The sequence below is a fragment of the Scardinius erythrophthalmus genome (assembly GCF_964197995.2).
Source record: "Scardinius erythrophthalmus genome assembly, chromosome: 1".
NCBI lineage: Eukaryota > Metazoa > Chordata > Actinopteri > Cypriniformes > Leuciscidae > Scardinius > Scardinius erythrophthalmus.
Genome location: NC_138221.1, coordinates 18740245 through 18756395, shown reverse-complemented (window position 1 = coordinate 18756395; position 16151 = coordinate 18740245). Strand labels below are relative to the sequence as shown.

Below are 16151 nucleotides of genomic sequence, written 5' to 3'. Positions count from 1 at the left end.
AAGGCATTAACCCGCTTATACCATGGTCACTTGCCAAATAACAAATTTTTAAAACATTAGTTTATATTTTAATTAGTTTTACAATCGAAATCTAAAGTTACAAGTTACAAACAATAACTTAGTTTACTTGGTTACGCCTGACGGTTTATTTAGGTGTCCTATATCACTTTTTAACGGACATCCTGCAGCCAATCAGAATCGAGTATTCACCCAGACCATGGTATAATTGCCAATATTTATGCCTGAATGTTGTATTCAGACCAAGGTGTTAATAACTGTACTGTCACTTTAAGAAGTCGCAGGCCTTGTGTCGTCATTTATGCGCTTCTTTCAGTCTGCGCTAGGCCAGCTGAGAGGAGGTAATGTATTATTTTGCACGTCAGTTTTAAACACTTATTTCGGTTTTTGGACGATGCAAACCTTGTTTTATGCATGTTTAAATGTTAGGTTTGAGGTTGTGAACATGCAGTTAATGTGTCAATTGAATATAACCTTGTAAACAGACTTTTTGCAAGCTTTAAAGTAGACATGTTTCCACGTGCTAGTATACAGGTTTTCTGTATGTTTATCTGCTAACAGGAGCTTGAGATCTGTGTGCTGTGTGGAGGAGACTGCATGTAACAGAGCCTTATCCATATGTTTGTTGATTTGTACAGATATGTGTATAATGTTCATTATAATTCATCTGGCATAGTGTTTACATTGGTTGTATTAAGCATGTAAAAGAAATTACATTGAGCATTTTATAATGTATTTAATTCATTTTCACACTTTTATTTAAAAGTATTTTTGCTGATAATACCAGAGCCCGTCTACGGAGAGCCTTGGCACTCCCTATTCAGCCCCATTGTATTGATTTTGGTTGCAGTTCCATTAGAATTCCACTGGGGGTGATCGCGAGCGAGTGCAGACTGAATGGGAGTCAATGGGGCTATACAGCTAAATGTGTCTCTTTCACCCGATTGCCGTTGAGAAATCTCAGATTTTATTGTAGGCTTTGCAAGTTCAACATAGGTTATAGGTCGAAAGTTGAATGAACGAGTACTTATTTCTTTTCGATTTCTTACAGGTTGAGTTGTTGTTGCCCATAACACGCTAGCATTCTGCTAATGACGTCAGCATTCTGACGTCATTGACATTTTAAAAGACTTTTTAAACCAAATAAGTGGCTCTAAAAAATCTAACACCCAGCAATGTGTAATTTCTTTGCATCTCCTTTCGAATACAACATTCAAATTACTAGACAAAAAATTATATCCTGAGAAAAGTGGATTTTGAGGGTTTTTCGCCATAGACCTCCATTCATTCTGCACTCGCTCGCGAGCGCCCCCCGCATGGACAGAGACGTGTTACTGCAACCAATCCAGAACCCGGAAGTAAGCAGAGAGTGCCAATTCTCTTCCTATTAGACATTCTCTGATAATACTAAAAGTTTTATCAGTCGTGTATGTATGTGCAGTCTGCACTAGGCTAGCTGAGAGGAGGAGCTTGAGCTCTGTGTGCTGTGTGGAGGAGACTGCATGTGACAGAGCCTTATGTATTTTTTGTTGATTTGTACAGACAAAACCGCTGTTCTGCCTTCATTTAAAGAGCAACCAGCAGTTGGTCAAAACGGTATTTATTGTTTGAATTTCGTAATAAAAGTGACAGAATCTGAGAGCTGAGATTTTTTTTTATAGATCATAAGTAACTAGGGTTGCCAACTTCAAAAAAGAAAAATGCGGGACAATCGTGGTTCTTTACAGGAAAATGCGGGACACTCAAAATATTTGTACTGTATCACATAGCCTAGCCTATGTCATTTCAGGTCCGTATGTGTTTAAAATGTTCTCAGATATAAACACATTTGTTTTGCTTTACCTATTTATGTACAATTTAATTCTAAAACGAATTTTAAGGTCACACAAAAAAGTCACATACCATAGTTCAAAATAATAGCATTTATCTGTAATAGGAAGCTTTTGTAACATTATACACTACATTTGAAAGAAATTAAAGAAAGTGATAGCATACTTTTCCCTCAGGAAGATTTCATGTTTTCTTGCATTGGCTGGATGTTGGACTCATGAACAATAATCACGTTGTTTGAATTCACCAAAACGGATTTGCCGAAATTAAAACCTGGCCGGACAGTGCAAGGGATTTGCCGTTAGCGCGAGTTCGGAATCTCCGGATCGAACCGGGAGCGACCAGACAGCAGAGGATTCTGTTTGCAAATCAAACTATAATTTGTCCCAAAAGAATAATTAATTCTCAATTTAGAGTTTGTTATTCGTATGGTCTGATGCGCGTGAGTGGGGTGTGATTGGATGATGCGGTGTCGTGATCATTCTCAAGTGTCGTGTTGCGGTTTTATCAGTCAGTGGTTAGATCAGTGTAGCAGTCTATTTAATCGGGACAAGGGAGGTCCCGTACGGGACAAATAAATTAGACCCAAAATTCGGGACGTCCCGGCTAATTCGGGACAGTTGGCAACCCTATAAGTAACATGCTCTGTCTAGTCTGTCGGTCTCCGTGTCCTCTTCAATAACGGTCGCCTTAAAAAACTTTTAAACTTACATTTAAATGTGTCTTTGTTTTGTTTTGAGTGTATGGTCAATAAGTAAAGGAATTAAAAATATGGGCACAAAACCTGTTTGTCGCGCCCCACTTGTCATGTCTCTATTCCCCACCAGTGGGCTGTGCCCGCGCCCCACACTTTGAAAAACGCTGAGCTAACTTAACAGCTAATTTAGCAATAGGGGTACCTCCATTTGGTCACGATTTTTCCTCTTTTTGGCTGGTGTCGACCAACAATGAAAAATCGTTGTCTGGCTGCCTTTCAGTGTCCTTTTCATCTTTCCATCCGTTAGCATGCACCGTCAGCTTTCTCCAACCATTCATCCCAGCGACTGCGCAAAATAGTGAACAAACTTGGTAGAGAAAGCGGGTTGGGTAATACCAAGTAGTCGGTGCGGTGGGAGGGGGGTACATTACAGATTATTTAAAATATGATACTATCTTTCTTGGTGGCAAATGAAATTAATAAAGAAAACGAACAAAAGCATTCATTCGGAATATTTCATATTTATTTTAATCTGAATGATGTGATAATATTGGGGGGGTTATATTAGCTGGATCTGATTTTTGCACCCCCGTGCAAATTACGCGCATGATCTGAACACAAAAAGTGTGTGAATGGTTTTGGCAAGCACGTAAATATTGGCTCTCTTCTTCTTCTGTGTGACAAGCGAGTGTCAGATGCGTAAAGTTGCGCAGCGCCACCTTGTTTACCGAGGTATTTCTGTTTTTCAATAAGCGCCATCTACTGTCAGGGATTGAATTTGCACGTTCACTTGGCGCATTGCCATTGAACATCGCTTAGGTATGGACTCAAAAAAGCGTCCAAAAACGTCTTGAAAAATGTACTTTGATGGCATACGTCACAGCCATGTGGAGTCAGCGGTCTCAAGTCGGACAACATTTCTAACTGGCATGCCCTGCTCCAAGCCAGACACCGATCGATCTGCGCAGAGCTGCATGAAGTCGAACAAACCTATCCACTTGCTTCTAGGGGTGTCAAAATGTATCGTTTCTACGATGCATCGCGATGTGGACGAGGACGATTCGGTATCGGTTCAGTAATAGACCATAACCGATTATAATGTACTGACGCTTTTCTGACGTCATTTGTGGCGTACACGCTTTGTCGCGGTAGCATACAATGACAGAGGAAGGAGAGACGCGAGTGCGAGAAAATACTTTAAAGCCGACATCTGGGCACATTTCGGCTTTTATGAACAACGTGGTAAGCACGACCTGCAGAAGACACATGCTGAGTGTAAATCATGTCACGCACAAATAGAATATGCAGGAGGTAATTTCACAAACTTGATAAACCACGTTAGCCGTTTTCACCCCGAGCTGTTAACGCCTGGCAGAGTCTGACTGCTTTAGAGATGCGAGGATGAGCTCCAATGTCACCCGAATCCGCAGCCAAAAATAAATCATCCACCTGCCACCCCAATAACTTTCTCTGATTTAAGTATCCGCACCCGATGTTCAAATTACAATTATTCTGTGTTGTTACGCGTGATTATAAATGGATGATCGTCACCTTCAACAGCGGATTCGGCGACGGTTGATGCGCGCATCTTTAAAGGGTTACTTCAGGATTTAGCATTAAGCTTTGTATTAGTAGAAAACCTGTAGTATTTTAGAATTACCGTGCTTTCCACCCTCATATCCCCCTGAGACAAGAGATTTATGTATTTTTTGTCTGGAAAAAATCCTCCGATGACGCAAAAATCGTCATTTTGCGTCATCGGAGGATTTTCTGGCCAGAGGCTAAAGACTACAGCCAGTAGATGGCGTTGTTCCGCATGTTTTCAGCCCGCCCATACAGGGTGGGATCTCACTCACAGAATGTACACAGTGTCAGCCATCTTTCTTTGGAAGCTAAGCTAGAAGGCTCTTGTTCTGTGGAGAAAGCTGAATAGTAGGAGAAAGCCGAGTAAGTAACCATCCTCCTTTTCCCGGACTTGTCCGGCGGGCGAGATCGTTCAAAATGTACGGGATTCAGCTTTTGCTTTCTGCGGTCGCTATTCCTTGTTTACATGCACACCTTTTGTTTCAATCTAACTGAATTCATTCCGATTGGTGAATTTGAATGCAGTGTTTACATGAACGCTAAACAAGTGATCGGTTGATGTGCGTTTTACCATTGCTAAGAAAAATTCCCGCTCCTCCGTGAGAGATGGGAGACCCTCAGTAATCATGCCACAGGCCTCGCGCTGTTCTCCCGCGGCCGTCAGCCTCGTCCTGCTCGCCACAGTAAACATGATGAATGAATGGCGACTGTAGAACGCAAAAGCCGAATCCCGGACATTTTGGGCTATCTCTAAATCCCTCGTAAACTCATCACGTAGGCTAGCTTTGTTGTTTTAAACTGCGCACTCTTACCGGTAGGCGTGGCCTCCTAAGACAGCGAAGCAAGTGCATTCTGGGAGTTGTTGTCTTTCATCCACATAAGCCAAAAATACTTTTTCTGGCTTTTCTCAGTCTAGAAAGCTCCAAATTCAAAAGTTTCTTCACATTTCTTCTACTTAAATGACCTGTTTTAAATACACATTCATCTTCCCAGAGGTGAAGTATCCCTTTAATGGTAACATAATACACTGATGAATGAGCGCTGCTTTAAAATGAACATTCCTTTAAAACAAAATGTATTTGACAGATTTTCCTTTTCTTAATGGCATAAACAAGCTTTACTCCCTTGAAACTTGAACTGGAATGTCACTGTTTCTGTCACTGTGACTTCCCGAACAGGCGAGCACGTGCGCGCACAAGTAAAATTTTAAATTGAGGATGCGGTGCATAGCGATGCATCGTGATATCGAATTGAATTGAATCGATGACATGATAATCGCGATCAGACCGAACCGTGAGACCGGTGTAGGTTCACACCCCTACTTGCTTCATTTCTAAATGAATCAGTCATTATGAACAAATCGTTTGAATGATTCAATTAATCACTCATTTAGACATGGACTTGCCGCCACCTACTGGTGGTTTTATTTTCATGTTTATTTATCCATGACAGGCCCGTACCGAACAAAACAGACTCAGCTAAATATTGTTTCATTATTGTTATCAGAAAAATCCTAACAAATATCGAGATATAATTAAAAAAATATATATTGCACACCCCTAGGCAGTATTATATAAATGTTAATATTACATCAAATATTTGTCATTAATAGTCAGGGAACTACACTAACCTTTTCCACTGGTGGCACTTGCGCTACTAACTTTTTCAGTTACTGGCGCAAAACATGATTTGGTCGCACAAATTATTTATAGTAAGCCGCTCTGCATAATAATGAACAATAATGAAACTGTATTGCATACAGATGTGCTTTTTATTTTACTTGCCTACTTTTAAACCACATGCCTTCTTGTTTTTGTTTTCTTTAACATTGGTTGGGATAAATTTTCTCCTAAATGGATTTCAACATGCTATGGTTGGCACAGGGCAGACTCCTGAACTCTTAAGTAGTGATGCACCGATGTGAAATTTGTGGTCGATAACGATAATAACCAATATTAATATTGCTGTTATGGCATAAAACAGTAAAAAAACAAACAAACAAAAAAAAAAACAGGAACATTGTGTACAATTAAGATAGGCTACTTAATTTATTATTCCAATGGCAAAAATATTGTATCATGATTTTTTTTCAGGAAAATCACGCTTTCACGATTTTATCACGATTCTTTATGTTGGTTTTACTATTTTGCGACTGAGCATTACAGCCAAAACGTATGTCCATATTTTAAAAACAAAGCCTTGGGTAACAAAACATATATATAAAAAAATGGCAGACGAAGATAACAAATATTTGTCATTATTTTCTTTGTTATTAAATATTAAGATCAAAGATGCACATTACACATACACAACTTAATACACAAATTAAATAAACAGTGTTTTATGTTTTCAGCTTCAGTATTTAACAGTAGCATTGAAGAAAGTAATTAAATTAACAAATATGAAAATAAAACAAAATAGACTTCACTGTATAAATTATACATTGATACTTATTAAAGCTACTTCAGTCAAGAGCAGTGTGTGATTTTCTCTTTGCATTTTGTTGTTTTATTAACATTAAAGGAATAGTTCTCCTAAAAATTCAAATTGTCATAATTTACTCTCTGAAGTTGTTTTAAACTCGAATGAGTTTCTTTCTTCTGTTGAAAATAAAAGTTATTTGGAAGAATGTGGGTAACCAAACAGTTGATGTACCCCAGTGACTTCCATAGTATATTTTTCTCCTTTGGAAGTCAATGGGGACCAGCTACTGGATAGCCACATTCTTCAAAATATTAATATTAGAAAAATATTAGAAAATATTAGAAGGAAATTAATACAGGTTTGGAACAACATTAGAGTGCGTAAATTATTTTTGGGTGAACTATCCCTTTAAGGACAAGCGGCAGCGTGTTTACTATTGCTACTGTCTCTTTAAGAGTTGCGCGCGACGCGTCTATACACGTATTTGACAAGCAGATTTACTCAATTTTCTCAAGTTTGCTTTCACTTTAGACATAACCGACTTTGTTTATCTAAACCTTGTGTGTATTTAACAGTATAAGCACAATAAGACTCGAAAGATAACTAGTATCCAGGCGCTGGTAGACAGGCTTTTAGTGCATGTGAGCTTCACATGTACGCGCTGAGGAAGGAACGCACACGTTAGAACACGTTAAAATATAAAACGTTAAATATCCGTGTTTGTGTGTGTGAGAGAGAGAGAGAGAGAGAGAGAGAGAGAGAGAGAGAGAGAGAGAGAGAGCCGCTCGCGCAGCACTGATACAATGGTAGGCTACGTTTTAATCTAAGTAACGGTCGCGGGGCTGAAGTTAACTTGATGTTTTGAATGCTCGAGGCAGAGCACGTTATAAAACGTATTCTTAAAATACACATTTCAGTTTTAATAAATGCTCATAGTAAATCATAGCATATTGCCTAAAACATAGGTACAAAAATAATCAGTGATACATTTGCGACCCTTTAAAAATTAGGGTCGCAATGGCATTTCAAAAGGTCGCATATGCGACCATTTTGGTCGCAGTGTAGTTCCCTGATAGTGCCCTGAAAATAATCGTTGAAAGATCAATGTACCTCATTCATGCAATTAATTTATGAAAACACACCAGAATTATAATATTTTATAGCAGTTGTCTACTAGTACTTTCTGCTATTACATCAGGGCTCACTTTCATATTTCTCTCTTCAAATTGTTTGTCTGTGCTGAAAATGAAATGAAACCTTTTCTTTGATTTCAGACCTGATGGAAGTGAAGGAGGAGAGTGAAGAACTGAGTGAAGTGAAGGAGGAGAGTGGAGAACTGAGTGAAGTGAAGGAGGAACATCATGTCAAACCTGGAGAAAAACCTTTGAGTCGCTCAAAGATTAAAAATACACTTTTAAAGAAAGGAAGAGCCAAGAAATCTTTCACCTGCACTCAGTGTGGAAAGAGTTTCCCACGCAAACATAAACTTGAGTGTCACATGAGAGTTCACACTGGAGAGAAGCCGTTCACATGTGATCAGTGTGGGAAGAGATTCACACAATCATCAAACCTTAAGAGTCACATGCGAATCCACACTGGAGAAAAGCCACATATGTGTGTTCAGTGTGGAAACCGTTTCAGATGCAAAAGTAATCTTCATGATCACATGAGAGTTCACACCGGAGAGAAGCCGCTCACGTGTGATCAATGCGGCAAACAATTTCATGGATCATCAGACCTGAAGAGACACCTGACAGTTCATACGAAGGAGAAGCCGCATTCATGTTCTGTGTGTGGAAAGAGTTTTTCACTGCAGCAATATTTACATGCACATCAGAAAATTCACACTGGTGTGAGAGAGTATGTGTGCTTTGAGTGTGAGAAGACTTTTATTACAGCGAGCCTTTTAAAACAACACCAGAGAATTCACACTGGAGAAAAACCTTACAAGTGTTCACACTGTGACAAGAGATTCAGTCATTTATCAAGTCTGAAAATACATGAGAGGATCCACACTGGAAAGAAGCTGCCCTCATGTGATCAGAGCGGATCTAGTTTCAGACACAAACCAACTCTTAGGCATCACACGAGAGTTCACACTGGGAAGAGGCGGGAGTCAGGTGTGAATCACAGCATTATTCATGATGTTTCATGCCCTCCGCATACAGCCATTCTAACATTAATGGCCTATTTTAACGAGTGCATAATCTAAAGCAAAAGGTCTTTAAATAACAAAAAATACTGCGCCATTTACTGTAGACCAGGTTTTTGTTGGTCAATGGCTCAGTCTATGTCAGTTTCCTAATAATAGCAACGCACCAACAATGCGCCTGAACACACCTCGTGTTCAGATCAATACACCTATGGGCGAACAAATGGATGAAAATGCATTTGCTATTTCAACAACGTGGAGCAGGACGTGAAAATGATAAATGCGTCGAGCTGAAACTAGCAAAAAACACTGTTATCCAAAATGGCTGCAGAGCTGAAAGTTTGTTTGAGCTGCCCCCTCTACTCTACACACGTGAATTAGAGATGTGCGGATGGGCTATTATTTCATCCGCAACCGCATCCCAAAACTTATCATCCGCACCAACATTTTTTGACCAATTTTCAAAGCCACGCCCGCCCGCCATCCGCTGATTGTTTTAATGTCTATGGGCGATGCAAGGCGCTGCTGACGCGAGCCGCGAGGCTAGAAAGCTCTTGCCTGCTCTAGAAAGGAGACTGATCCAATGCAGCTAGACATGTGCCGGTATTCGGTAATGCGATAAATCGCGGTAATGAATATGCATGATATTGTTATTGCGGGCACTTCAAAATACTGCGAAAATATTAATAGAACGCGCATTAGCTTATTTTCCATCAACCACTTAAACAAACACTGCGTATATTCTGCGTAAAACACGTGCGCACTCTGATGTAAACAATCCTCACATGGAGAAGAAGCATGGCGGAAGGAGGAATGCTGCCGACGATTTATCCCCCTTCTAAAAGCAGGGCTGTCAACTCTACACATTCGCAATTTACACTTTTCACACGTTCTTGCGCCACACATCCCTTTTCTCATGCAGAGAAAAATCGCGGAGCAAAAGAGGACAAAAGGAGACCGACAGACTAGACAGAGCAGGTTACTTTTGATATAAAAACAATTCTCACCTCTCAGGTTCTGTCCATTTTATTACGAAATTCAGACAATAAATACCATTTTGTTGCTTGTAAATGTGACGTGACCGATCGCTGTAGCGTCTCAGTTCAAGTAAACCGATCATCTGTTACCTCTTATTTAAAGATACAGTACAATTTACCAAAAGGTATATATGCCTCATACATAATTTAAAGATACAGTACAATTTACCAAAAGGTATATATGCCTCATACATAATATCGATCAATCAGTGTTTTTCAGCCACAGAAAGAGGTCAATAAAACTGCAGGTGAACAATTATGTCACAGAACGTTACATTTACCTCAGGAAAGCCATTTAATGACCAACACGTTAGTTGACTAGAAAAATAGCTATAGAGAGGAATATTTTGCTAAATATGTGCACTGCATTACATTTGTATTATATTTTTACTTGTGTCATAATTTTTATTATAATGAAAACCAAATTATATTTAATTAAATTTTTAACCTTTAATAATACCAGCTGATAGGGCTCTCTGTATGTTTACAGCATTATGTAATATATTTTTTCTTGAGAAAAATTAACATGTAGGCTATCTACTGTAGCCCACCTAATATTTATCCAAAGAGTCAATATTGAATCAAGATTGAAATCTAATCCCAAGAATTGAATTGAAATCGTGAAAATTGTGTTAAATTCTGTTTAGTTACCAAATGTTTTGACAATCACAATTACACCTATTGTAATGCAAGTTGTTGTTTTTCTACATGTTGTTTTTCTAGTAATGCAAAAGTAACATAATGCATTACTTTTCTTAAAAAGTAACAAAGTAACACAATTATTTACTTTTTAAGGGAGTAACGCAACATTGTAATGCATGTTGAAACATAATGCATTGTAATGCAGTTCACGACAGTGTCCTTAATCAAATATGTTTAATAGTTCTCATAATTCAGAAACGTGTCAGTCTCAGAAACGTGTGTCAGAAAGTCTCAGAAACATGATTTTTTGCGTATAATACCTTGAATATCAGACTGATCTCATGAAATGGCGTATGTATGACACGCCAATTCGTATTTCCATTTTTGGCGTGCTATCAACACGCATAATCGCTTTTCAGCGTGTTTATCAACGCCGTTGACTTAACGTTACATTACTGTATATATAAATATATATGACCTTACCCAACCCCGTCCCTAAACCTACCCGTCACTGGGGTTAATACCATTTATGAGTCTTCCCCTACCATCCTAGGAAAAAATATATTGCTCCCCAGATGTAGATATACATTTTGCTCCGTTTCGCTCGAGCATTTAACGATGCGCTCACTCTGACATTTAACGGCGTAGACATACACGCGGAAAATGACGGTTCGTTTCGGCGTGAACATACACGCGGATAGCTCAAAATGTGTATAGATAACACGCCACTTGACTTGAAAGTGGCGTGTATGTTTACGCAAAGTCATGATGTCATGTTGTGAATATAATAATTTAAATATCAATGTACCTCATTCATGCAATTAATTTATGAAAACACACCAGAATTATCAATAATATTTGTATAGCAGTTGTCTATTTGTACTTTCTGCTATTACATTACTGCTCACTTTCAAATTTGTCTCTTCGAATTATTTTGCTGAAAATGAAATGAAACCTTTTTCTTTCATTTCAGACCTGATGGAAGTGAAGGAGGAGTATGAAGAACTGAGTGAAGTGAAGGAGGAGAGTGAAGAACTGAGTGAAGTGGAGGAGAAACATCATGTCAAACCTGGAGAAAAACATTTGAGTCATTCAAAGAAGCTGCCCTCATGTGATCAGAGCGTATCTAGTTTCAGACTCAAACCAACTCTTAGGCATCACACGAGAGTTCACACTGGGAAGATGAGGAACTCAGGTGTGAATCACAGCATTATTCATGTTTCTTTTTTTTTCTTTTTTTTTTGCATAACCTGCATTCTGCAAACTGCTTTAACTAATTTAGTTAATTTATTAATGACACTGCAATGATCGTGATTTGACGTCACATTTTGCAAAAAAAAAAAAAAAAAAAGATAAATTCAACATACAACTGATAATAATAAATCAAAATGTAACTATATACAATCTACTCCACTTTGCAGCAAAAAGTTTGCTTTCTTTTAATTCAGTTCAGAGGTCACATTGTGACGAATCGATTTTCTATTGGTCACACATCTACACTTGATTCGAATTTGCAGGTCAAACTTGATCTTTTAAACTCACTTGTGCTTGTGTTTCTGGTTAGAGCCCTGCACGGGCCTCAAATCTAGGCGCGAGCCCGGCCCTGGCCCAAGACGCTCAGGCCCTAGCCCGACCCGTGTCCGACAGCGCATCAGAATTATCAGCCCGAGTCCGACCCGAGCCCGTTTTTTTTTTTTTTTTTTTTTTTTCACAGCGGCAGACTGCCATTAAAATATGTCCGTTTTGTTAGTTATGTTTCTTTTCTTTTCATTTCTTTAAGTTAATTTAGACAAATGTTTGGAGAATAAAAAAAAAAAAAAAAAATTACCAGCAGCAAGCCGAGCCAACAGCGAGTAAAACATGTTTGATCAATTTAGCCTCTCAAATCAACGCTAATACTTTACTTAGCTACAATAAAATCCATAGATATAAAAACACTTCAAGCATATGACACAGACAGTTAGTTTAATGTTTATTTATTAAACCACAGTGAGTACAATTTTTTGAAATACTGAGGCAGGCTCAGGCTGCTCGCAACAGCGCTCGCAAACGAAATGAGCAGCAGCCTACAATCTAAACAAATTAAATTAAATAAATCAAAAACAAACTTGCAGGTTATCTTACCTCAAAAATGCACCACAGAACATGGCCATTCTTTTTTCCAGTAGTTTCCAACAGTTAAACGAAAATAGTCCAATCAAACGAAAAACATCAGTAGTTTCCAACAGTGTAAACGAAAACCAAACGAAAAGTTAGAACAGTCTCTTACAGAGCATCGTGGAGAAAAAGAATAGCATCCACAGTGGAAGATTTTAACCCAGTCCTCTTCTATCACTCGCGATTTTTCTCATATTCTCCATTATTTGCACATGAGGTGAATCGTGGGTCGCGCTGACGGGAAACCTTCTGTGTGTGCGTGCGTGCGTGCGACTGTCATGTCAATCATATGTCAGTGTAATTATAAGATTATGAAAGTTATGAGGTTATTAAACGTCTTTCTATGTTTGTTTTTCTATCGTCGAAGTCAACTTCTCATATTTTTTTAATTAATGTCTAAAAATATAAAAAGAAGGATATCCCAAAAAAAGCCAGAGGCCCGGCCCGCATGTGAACTATGACGTGAAAATTGGCCCGAAGCCCGGCCCTAGAGGCGTAAAAAAGTCGGGGCCCGTCGGGCTCGGGCTGAAATGCAGGGCTTTATTTCTGGTGTCCTACATTCACATCAGGGGCGTTTTGTTCGAGTAGGCAATGGAGGCAATGCCTCCTAAAAAAACGGAAGAGTAAATAATCCATATTAGAATAATAAAACAACGCAAATATTACAAAATGTGACATTAATACTTGAAAAAATCACTAGTTTTTCTAACGTAAGACTGTCCAACAGTGTAAAGTTACAGCAGGAGGCGCACCTCCAACCCGATCTCACGGCAATTCGTACGAATTTTGTGAGGTGGCTAATTCGTACGAATTCGTACAAATTCCGATGAATTTGTACGATTGACGTACCCCTGACCCCGCCCCTAAACCTTCCCATCACTGGGGTTTAGACAAATCATACGAATTTGAACGAATTGGTCGTGAGATAGCGTTGGCTCCTCCTCTGTGCCCTCATTGAGTTATAATAGACACCCTAAAGGCCCGTGCACACCGGGACGATTATCGCGCACGCTTTTCACTGACGTTTAACGCTTCGTGACAAAAGGACGCCAAGTTGCGCAGCACCACTTTGTTTACCGAGGTATTTCTGTTTTTCAGTAAGCGCCATCTACTGTCAGGGAGTAAAATTGCACGTTCACTTGGCGCATTGCCATTGAACATCACTTGGGTATGAACACAAAGACGCATCAAAAACATCTCGAAAAATGCTGGCGATAAGCGAGGGTTGATAATCGTCCTGAGGCTTAAAGCATGTCGTGAGTTTAGTGTGGGGTAATTGAAATGAATGGGGGAAAGTCAAAAGCTGTGATTGTGATCGATCTGCGCAGAGTTGCATGAAGTCGAACAAGCCTATTCACTTGCTTAATTTCTAAATGAACCAGTCATTATGAACAAATCGTTTGAATGAATGATTAAATTAATCACTCATTAAGACATGGACTTGCCGCCACCTACTGGTGGCTTTATTTTCATATTTATTTAACCATGACAGGTCTGTACCGAACAAAACAGACTTGAGAAATATCGAGATATCATTTGTTTGTCAATCTAAAATGTTAATATTACATTAGATAATTGTCATTAATCAAATATATTTAATACTTCTCACTTAAGAAATGTGATTTGTGCCTATAATGCCTTGAAAATAATAATTGAAAGATCAATGTACCTCATTCATGCAATTAATTTATGAAAACACACCAGAATTATGATAATATTTCATAGCAGTTGTCTACTAGTACTTTCTGCTATTACATCAGGGCTCACTTTCATATTTCTCTCTTCGAATTATTTTGCTGAAAATCAAATGAAAACTTTTTCTTTCATTTCAGACCTGATGGAAGTGAAGGAGGAGAGTGAAGAACTGAGTGAAGGGAAGGAGAAACATCATGTCAAACCTGGAGAAAAACCTTTGAGTTGCTCAAAGACTAAAAATATATTTTTAAAGAAAGGAAGAGCCAAGAAATATTTCACCTGCACTCAGTGTGGAAACAGTTACACAGCCAAACATAATCTTGACATTCACATGAGAGTTCACACTGGAGAGAAGCCATTCACTTGTGATCAGTGCGGGAAGAGTTTCATACAAAAAACACATCTGACCGGACACATGAGGATCCACACTGGAGAAAAAACATACACATGTGATCAATGTGGGAAGAGTTTCGCACAATCAACATGCCTTAAGAGACACATGAAAATCCACACTGGAGAAAAGCCACATACGTGTGTTCAGTGTGGAAACCGTTTCACATACAAACATCATCTTGATGTTCACATGAGGATCCACACCGGAGAGAAGCCGTTCACGTGTGATCATTGCGGCAAAACATTTAATGAATCATCAAGCCTGAAGAGACACCTGAAAGTTCATACGAAGGAGAAGCCGCATTCATGTTCTGTGTGTGGAAAGTGTTTTTCACTGCTGCAAACTTTACATGCACATGAGAAAATACATACTTGAGGAGCCACACTGAAGAAAAACCCCACGTGTTTTCACTGCAGAACTAGTTTCAGACACAAATCATCTCTTAAACGTCACATGAGAGTTCACACTGGGAAGAAGCGGCTCAGGCTTTCGCTTTGAAATCATATTTGCTTCTCATTCTGAAGAAAGACCATATAACTGTGATCAGTGCGGTAAACAGTTTCATTGGGCATCAGTCCTGAAGTAACACCTGAAGATTCACACAAAGGAGAAGATTAATTCGTAATATTACAGCAGAAAAGACACGGCGGTGTGTGTTTCAGTTTTAAGACTTTAGAAATTAGATAAATGCCAGGCAGTCTACTTGAGGCCCTGAGAGGACAAAGGACCTCTCTGGAAATTAACATTTGAACTCACCCTTGTGCACTATCGAGACAAAAGTCTCACCTCTGAATCATCCTAATCTACATTCCCTCTCCTCATCCCCCACTCCTTCTCTATCATGCTAAGATCACCTGAATTCACCCAAAAATCCATAGGTTTAATGTGAATAATTATCATTGAGTATTATACATGTTTGGTATCATTTGAAATGTCTCAGTGCGACTGGTACAAATGTCTTTTTTCCAAATAAGTTAAACAAAAGGTAATAAGGTTTTTAAGAGTTTCGAGATAACTGGCACACAAGGTAGGGTGACCAGATTTCTCAGAGTGGAATATGGGACAGACACAGAACCCACAGGCCCACAACACCTACTGCACACATACAAGTATTTACACTTAATAATATTGTTAGCTATGTAAAAATAAATAAATGTAGACTTACATAAAATTGCAGATCAGTGGGAACAAAATGGTGCAATCATTCACTGTTGCCGTTTTGTGATTTTCACTGGAACCAATTTTTGCCAGCGTGCGTTTGTCTTTCAAGAGTTTATCATAAAATGCGGAGCAGTCCAGTCCGAAATTAATTCGTACGAAAAGCATTGCCTTCATTGTTGTTACACTCAGTCGAGATTTTTCATCCGTCCATGAACACGCTCCACAGGTGCAGATGTACCAGGCAGGTATAAAACAAACTCCACAGCCAAAGATAAGACTCCAAAGTTGAGTGACTTGCTCCCCATCTCACTAAACACGTCTGTCCATCTATCAGAAACAGCCACCTTGTTTTTGTTCCAC

At 39.0% G+C, this 16151-nt stretch overlaps 1 protein-coding gene across 1 annotated transcript; it reads left to right on the top strand.

The window, feature by feature from the left end:
* The first annotated feature begins 304 nt into the window (after positions 1-304).
* Positions 305-15795, top strand: LOC308700617 (uncharacterized protein). Its single transcript, XM_081382311.1, has 4 exons — positions 305-359; positions 7828-8673; positions 11358-11579; positions 14374-15795. Exons 1-4 carry the CDS (start codon positions 320-322, stop codon positions 15003-15005), a joined length of 1740 nt encoding a protein of 579 aa, XP_081238437.1. The 5' UTR covers positions 305-319; the 3' UTR covers positions 15006-15795.
* Positions 15796-16151: the final 356 nt, after the last annotated feature.

What these genes read in the sequence shown, in the direction of transcription:
- LOC308700617 (XM_081382311.1), top strand. Translation starts at nt 320, where the DNA reads ATGCGCTTCTTTCAGTCTGCGCTAGGCCAGCTGAGAGGAG. An exon ending in GCTAGGCCAGCTGAGAGGAG is followed by an intron (nt 360 to 7,827) that starts GTAATGTATTAT and finishes CTTTGATTTCAG; the next exon opens with ACCTGATGGAAGTGAAGGAG. An exon ending in TGGGAAGAGGCGGGAGTCAG is followed by an intron (nt 8,674 to 11,357) that starts GTGTGAATCACA and finishes CTTTCATTTCAG; the next exon opens with ACCTGATGGAAGTGAAGGAG.